Raw genomic sequence first — 7,847 nt, 5'->3', positions numbered from 1 at the left:
TCTGCTTATTTTGTTGTTTTGTTTTTTGCCCTTTATCCCCGTCCCTCTTCCCTGCTGTTTTTCTTTCCCTCTTTCTTTTCCCCAGTCAAGTCTGTCCCGTATTTAGCAAGTGAAAATAAAATAAACAATAAAAGGTGAATCAAATAGACCATTATGGCAAGGCTGGGATGGTCCATGTGGTAAAGTAAATCCGTTGAGCATCTTTCTTCGCCTTTAGACAATAATTCTGATGCAAAAGAGCCAAACGGGACAGGAAAAAGAAAAAAAAAAGGAATTGGGGTTGTGATGTCTCAAGAAATCAAAAATGTCTCTTCCAGTTATAAAGAATTAAAACTACATTGTTAATAATAGCATCAATAAAATAACTTTTAACATTGTATATTGTTTTAGGTTTCCCACTGGTGCCTGAATGCATCGTCATAATAGAGTTTTAAAAAATATCTCTGCATTTGTAAAGCTTCTGTCTTCTTTCTGCTCGCTGTTTCCTGCTGGACTGGATAGAAGACTGTACCATAAAAACCCTGACAGTGTTTGACAGCAGCCTGGCCTCTGAGTGAGCCCCTGGCATGCTGTAAAATCCTGACAGAGGCTGTAGTTGTAGTTGGTGAATGATGAATGATGACAAGAAGTGATGTCCCTGCAGCTCAGGCTGGAAGATGCTGAACTTGACCCACAACATCTCCTGTGGGAGTCCAGCTGTCCCGTACCTCCTTCTGTTTTTTTTTTTGTTGTTTTTTTTTGTATTAGTGCTTTTTACGAGGGACATAATATCTTTATAAATAAGATCTCTATGTTGAGATAATGTGTTTGGATTTTACAGTATTAGGGCCATAACCAGATACAAAAATTCACAAAGACATCAGAGGAAATTCGTACATAAACTAAACGGTCTTTTACTTCTTAACGAGATGTCCTACACGATCACTGAACGAGAGAATATGTGCAAGAAGAAAATTCTCCATTTTGGAATCAGTTTTATTAAAGTCTGCAGGGCGTCCTACTTGCAGAACTGTAATGAAAATGTAGTATGTTGTTTGACTAAACATAATAAAAGCTAAACCAGTTTATGTGTTAACTTTTCGTGGACCAGATTGTATGAGAAAGCTGTGTAGGGCATTTAAAGCCAATAAATGATACGAAGCTGGACGGTGATGTTAGTCTCATCTCCCCGTGCGACTGTGAGTCTGGAAACTGTAAAATAGCGAATGAGAATTTGGCTGGTGCTACAAATTCAGAGGCGTGTGGATATTCCGGTGTCTGATTGCTTTAATTCCCCCACCAGAGTCAGTCATTCATGTCCTCTGCTCTCACTGGTAGTTGCTTTAGGCAACTATTCCTCCTCACTGAAAGCAGCCAGTTGAGGTGGTTCGGGCGTGCCTCCTGGATGCCTGCGGAGATTTTTCAGGCAACTCTAGTTGGGAGAAAATCCCAGGATGGACCCACGACACGCTGGAGGGATTACATCTCTAAACTGGCTCAGTGTCCAGCGAGAAGAGCTAGAGGAGGTGACAGGGGAGAAGGTGTCTCACCTGATAAACAGCAGAAACTGGATGGATGGTTTGAAATATACAAAAGAGCTGGTCTCCTCCAGTCGCACCATATGTATGTGTAGCAGTGTGATGGTATGTGTCTTCTCAGGGAATGCATGAAGAAAACAAGGTGATGTTTGTGCACACACATCTGCACCTGAGATGTAAACATGTCGTCATCATTCATCTGTGTGTGTTTGCCCTTTAATGACCTGCTGCATAAATTAAATTCAGACTTTTAAAAAAAAAATGCTAAGTGAGTGATTCCCCACGACACAGGCAGTTTGTTCTGACGCTAAATCCCAGCTCGGGGTGTTAACAGGCCTTTCGTCAGCATCAGCTGCTCTCTCACGCCAAACATCACACGGCAAAGCTCAGGAGATGAGTTTTTCTGTTTTCCTACAGCCGCCACTCTGAGGAATCTGGAAGGTGCGAGGCAGGAGGAGACAGTGGCAGCTTGTTCTCACTTTCTCTGCTGCTCGCACACACTCAGGCTCGAGTTTACAAGGCCAGATACATTGATGCGAATCATTTTAACACTGAGGAGTCGTTGGTGTAGCTGTGCCTGACAGACAGGAAAGCCAGTCTACCAGCTAGACTCCTGCTCCACCCTTCAATCCTCTTGCACCTCCTCTAGGCTTCTTTTTCACTAATAAGTTTTTATTTTTTCTCTGTCCTCAAATTAATTTTTTTTTTCTTTTCATAACTAAAAACATATTTTTTATTCATCATTTTTTCCCTTGGCAGTGTTTTATTCATTTATTATTTTTTCTTAATTGCCTCGTTCTCTTCCAGGATGCGTTCCTCTCATTCTTCCTTTTGTCCTCCGTGTAAAATCCACGACTCACTCTGACCTCTTCTGAATCAGCTGATTGAGTTCGTAGCGTTCAATTTTTCAATTTTTTACCTTCATTTCTGAGTCACCGGCTGTTGAATTACTCAGGGACGACGCAAACATCACAAAGTACATTGTGGGTAAATGTCCAAGGATCATATCAACATGTGGAATTGGTGGCTGGCCTAAACACGTCATATCATAACGTGCGTGAACAAATACCCCACAAATCTCAATGAACTGAAGCAACACCAACGACGTGTGGACCCCTAATAGCTAAATTATTACATTTGCAAAGCCACGTCATAACAGTCTGCATAAAACCAGCAAATGATTGACATGTTTGCTCACTAAAATAACTTAATTGGTCGTGTTTGCTCTTGTGTCTGAGGAGAGAGCAGCAGCAAAGCTTTATTTGTTCGCTCTGTTTGTGTATCTTGATTTGTTCACATTAATCTCTACAGTCAATACATTGTGCCTTAATGCCAGGACATTAATTAGAGGCCTCATTCAGCACTAAATTATGTCAGCAATGTTTGACACACCATAGCAAATTTACCCGTGTGTCTCAGAGTGTGTGTGAGGAGAGAGGGGAGGCCAGCTGACAAAGAGGCTCTGATGAAGAGCGAGAGGGTGGAGTTAGCAGCCAACTCTGTATGTATTGTATAGGCGTGAGCTGAGTGTGCACCACCTTGTATGTTTGGGGACTTTTCGGTGAGTCTGCGAGGCGGTGTGAGGAATCTGTGTGTATTTAAATAGAGATGTGTGTGATTGTGACTTGAGAGTGGGCTTTAAGGCTCATGTGGGAGTAATTTAGGTCATCGCACTCACCAGATTCTCCATGAATCAATGCCTCTTCTCCTCCCTTTTCCTCTCTCTTTGTCACAAGTTTACATGTTGTGCATTCTCAGTATCTTTGGAAGAATTTGCTCTGAAGGTTTGTCTGTTATATCTGATCATGCACAACAAAATTCACAAGGATTTTTCTTCTGGGGCCTTTCTGATCCCCAGTGTCTCGAATGTACCTCTTCTGGTATGTTTGAGTGGTGCCCAGTAAAATGCAGTAGCAGTATTAGTCCTGTAAATTGTATTTTCATGGCAGTGTAAAAACGTCAGAATTATTTTGGAAGCAGTTTGGTGAATCGTGAAAGATTAGCATAAATTGTACGGCTCAGAAAAGAGGAAACTGTGGTGTGCAGTCTAAATAGCTTTTGGCCATGTTTCCACTGCCTTCTTAGAGCTTTTAATGAGAGTTCTTCCAAAATATTATGCTGCTTGTCACAGACTCATTTTTCATTCATTATATTTACCTTGAAAATTAAAAAAAAAAAAAAAAAATCACTTAATGCACCTTAAAGTCTCCCCGTGAGGCACAGAGCCAATCACAGCTCCTAGAAGAAATGGAGACTGTGCAGGAAGAATCAGAAAGACTTTATTTATCCCCAGGGCACAATTAACATACCGTACAACAGAGCAGTTAAAGATAAGAACAATAAGAACAGGCAATAAGACTGAGATAATAAATACACAGAATATACAGTTTTAAAATTACACAGTTTAAAATGAAAGTGACTGAAAGGTGAATAAATAACTATAAAAGTTGCCATTCTCCCTCAATTAATAAAGTTTATCCACTCAGTTTGCAAAGCTGGAGCCAGTTTACAGGTAAAACTGCAGGTGTGAGAAAGACACGCTCCGTAACGGCCTTTCCCGACACATTTGTGAGGCCGTTTATTCTCTTTTCTCTCACTCGTTTTCTTTCAAGGAGTGACTTTAATAGTCAGACAAAGTTCTGGTCACTTTATCCTTCACAGCTGTAGCGTGACGATCTGCCAAAAGGAGACAGCGACTATAAATACACAGAGAGAGGTGACACACTTGGAGGACACAGCTGAACTAAATCAGGATAAGATGACAAGGGGAAGTAAAGCTAAAACATGCACCAGACACAGTCTATCAATAGAAAGTAGGATGTAACAAGACAGAAAAACACCAAGCACAGAGACTTTTAAATGAGATGCAAGGACACAGGAGAGAGAAACTGAAAACTCATAGACAGATATGAACAAACTATAACCTCTTCACAGACGGCTGACATGTTGAAGCTTTAAAACCTCTTTTTACTGTCTTTTCCCTTCATAGTGTGTTTATAACTGACATGACAATCAGCGTACACTCTAAATGTTTCTTGTTTGCAGCCCTTCCTGATCACAGAGAACATGTGGCCTCGTGGTTGTGTGCTGGACTGCCAGAGGGGGCGCCACAGACCTGTGTGTGGCAGCAATGGCAGGCTGTATAAATCGCTGTGTGCCTTTCAGAGGGCACAGTGCATCAACACACAGCTCCGCCACGTCCCACGGGGACACTGTGCAGGTACAGGGCTTTACAGCGACATCATCACAAGCTGATCTTAATGTTTCCCATGATGCTCTGGTGGTGAGTTTACTGGCTTAAAAAATCGGAACTGAAATAAACTTTTCTCATGTTTCTATCTGAATTTGAGCTGCTTTATATCACAAGTACAAAAAGACGCCTGTTATTAATTAGCTGTAGTTTCCTGCCACCTCTGCCTGCTCTTAATGACTGTTTTAATCTTAAACCGGGAGCATAAATAAACGGACACCACTGTGCTCCTGTCCTTCATTCAATCAGCTTAAAATGTTCTTCCCAAGTGAATCAACTCAGTCAATAGAAACATTCTTCTTAAATTAACAATGACTACTTTTTATTGGTCGGCAGAGCAACAGTATGCACATCTGTGTCATCAGGATTCATGATTTCCACTCTTCCCATCTATAGCAGCACATGTGGATACTAATTTCCTCTGTTTTAGATCCGTTGCAGACTAAATGCCAGCTGGCCCGAGCTCAGGGCCTTGAGGCCAGAGCCCGCAGCCGTGGTAGTCCTGCAGCTGCAGTTTTTGTGCCTGCGTGCGGTCCCGAAGGTCACTTCATGCCCATACAGTGCCACAACCAGACCGGATATTGCTGGTGCTCCACGCCTGATGGCAAACCTGTCAGTGGTACCACGGCCCTCCATGTGATCCCCAACTGCACCGGTCAGTTATGTTTTATTCAAAGTATTACAGATTGTTGGCAAAAAACCCCAAAACAACTTAACTGTGAAGGACTTTAAAATAGCATTTTTATGTATGTTATAAAAATGCTATTCTAATGCATGTATTTGATGTATTTTGGTGAGCTCACATGTCACGTATGGAAGTACTGATTTAATTTGCCTTATTTACTGTATTCAGGGTTTTCTTTGATGTCTTTTATTAAAACTGCTTTACTTTGTAATGAAACTCGAGTATTTTTGTTTGCATGGACTACTTTACCAGCATACATGTTGCTACCTGCAGCAGAGAATGAAGGAGTAATTTTCTTAAGCTCTTTTCATACATAAGTGACAGTTTCTCACATGTATCAGACAGCAGGAGATAGTCTACACTAATAGAGCACTAACAGTCTGTGCGTGGACTTGGTTGTGAAGTCTTCTGGTTTCATGCATTTCAGTAAAAGTAGCGATTGTTCGGTGTTTATCAGCTCCAAGTGTAACAACAACGGCTCAGTTTCACTGTTGATGTCAGAGAAATACAGATACATCAGCACTCGAGGATACATGCAAACAACAGCCAAGGCTGTGTGTAGGCCTGAAAAGGTGGAAGTCCTCTAATTCTTCAGAACGAATGTTGAACTTTAGTCTGTTGTCCACTCTGAGCTGTGCCTGTTATTCTGAACAGATCACCTCACCAAGCTCGTTCAGATCACCGATACAGATGCAACTCCAGTCAAAGGTAAGAAGACGCTTTATTTAAATTGCACAAAGGCAGTTTTGTCCTTGCTTTAAAATAACTGTGGAGCACAGTGTGCACACACTCGTATGTTTCATTCACTACAGGTTAGATGTGTGTCTGTATGTTTCTCATTTGTCCTTCGTTCTGCCTTTTCCTGGCATCACACGCTGCTTGTTTCTCTGCCAGACACATCTGCAGGGACTTAATAATTCACAGAGCACTTCACATGCCAAGACTCTAAAAATGCCTCTTTGTCTGATTTTTCCCTCTACTCTCATTCTTTTTTGGGTCCTTTTTTACTTCTTTACATTATAAAACATAAAAATAGTACCAAAAAAACTCACCCAAGAGGAAAACAAACCTAATGCTCCATAACGTCTCCAAGATATTCCACTCCAAGTCAGAAAAGGTTGCCAGGTTTGGTCTGCTCTAATTTAAAGGTCATTTACTCTGACATTCAGATTTTCTAAAGCAGCAGTCCCCATCAGGTTTATGCTCTTGTCCAGTCTGGCATACATAACTCTACTACGTGCTGCTGCAAAATCTTATACTGGCAGCATAAGTGTAGTTTTCGTGAGCCTTTATGGGTTTATAAAAGTTTTGTCCCCTTAGAGATGCAACTGAGGATTTTTGGTAAAGGTTTGTTGAGCTGCTCTGCAGTGTCATGTAGAAATGTAGCACCTCCTCTAAGTTTCTTGTTAAATTGAAAGTATTTATTGTATTGTGTTTGTGTTTTAAGTTTTTAGATTGTAACTAATATTTATGGACATCTTCGCTGTATAAATCTCAAGGTGGAACATACCCGATTTCATAATTTCCTTTCTCTGCTTTTTCACATGCTTTCCTCCATCTGTCCAAACTATCCCCCCATCTTCTTCTTCTTCCATTCACTCTGTTTTCTTTTATTTCAGATGGAGACGTTGGACCTGGACCTACGCTGGACCCTAGAAAACCTGCAGGTGAGAAAATAAAAACTTCTTCTACTAAAGAAATTTTAATGCATACATGGGCAGAACATAGCTGCTATGATTAACCACTGTGAAGCTCACTACATGTCATTTATATACCAGCACGTCAGCTTCAATTAAAGATTAGCTGTAAGTGAGGAACAGAAAGCTAATTTTCATGTTTTGCAAAGTGGAAAAACTTGAAACATACTGAACTGGGGTATATATTAAATCTTCTAACAAACGTAAAAAATAAATTGATTATCATTTTACATGTATGGGTTTTAATTTGTTTCAAACAAAACCATATAACTCACTGACGATACAGCAGAGGATCCAGGGTCAAGTCTTTTCTGTTTCAACATTTTTAACTTTCCAAACTTTCCCTTTTTTAATAACAACTACAATGTGACAGTGCTGCTCATTGCTTTTTCACAGCATCAGATTTAACATAATATAATATATAATATGTAACATGGCACTGGTTCTTGAGAAAAAGGTCTTTAACCCTTTAAAGCCATCAGCGCGAACTATCGTATGTCCACCATTACCTGCCCGAAACCGGAAGTGACGTCATTTTGCGGAAATGTAGTTTTTTACCATCAGGGCCTCATGAGCCTGTACTGGTGTTTTTAAAAGTTATGTTTGACTTTATGACTTTCTGTGTCGTTTCTGGGATGCTTAGGACTCATATTGCACTGCTGGAAATAGTTTATTTTGATGCATATGCTGCTTTTTTT

General features: G+C 40.6%; 1 protein-coding gene across 1 annotated transcript in view; it reads left to right on the top strand.

Moving 5' to 3' along the window:
- The window catches only part of LOC102210152 (SPARC-related modular calcium-binding protein 1-like), a 22,506-nt gene that overhangs the window by 6,381 nt on the left and 8,278 nt on the right, over positions 1–7,847 (top strand). Inside the window, exons 2-5 of the mRNA XM_005737512.1 lie at positions 4,563–4,737; positions 5,198–5,422; positions 6,107–6,160; positions 7,072–7,119. Of these exons, the coding sequence (XP_005737569.1) occupies positions 4,563–4,737; positions 5,198–5,422; positions 6,107–6,160; positions 7,072–7,119 (502 nt within the window). The remainder of the gene's footprint in view (positions 1–4,562; positions 4,738–5,197; positions 5,423–6,106; positions 6,161–7,071; positions 7,120–7,847) is intronic.

This window comes from Pundamilia nyererei, unplaced genomic scaffold (genome assembly GCF_000239375.1).
Source record: "Pundamilia nyererei isolate P.nyererei 1_Seehausen unplaced genomic scaffold, PunNye1.0 scaffold00076, whole genome shotgun sequence".
Taxonomy (NCBI): domain Eukaryota; kingdom Metazoa; phylum Chordata; class Actinopteri; order Cichliformes; family Cichlidae; genus Pundamilia; species Pundamilia nyererei.
Note: the sequence above shows the minus strand (reverse complement) of the source record. Positions and strands in the feature narration are given on the sequence as shown.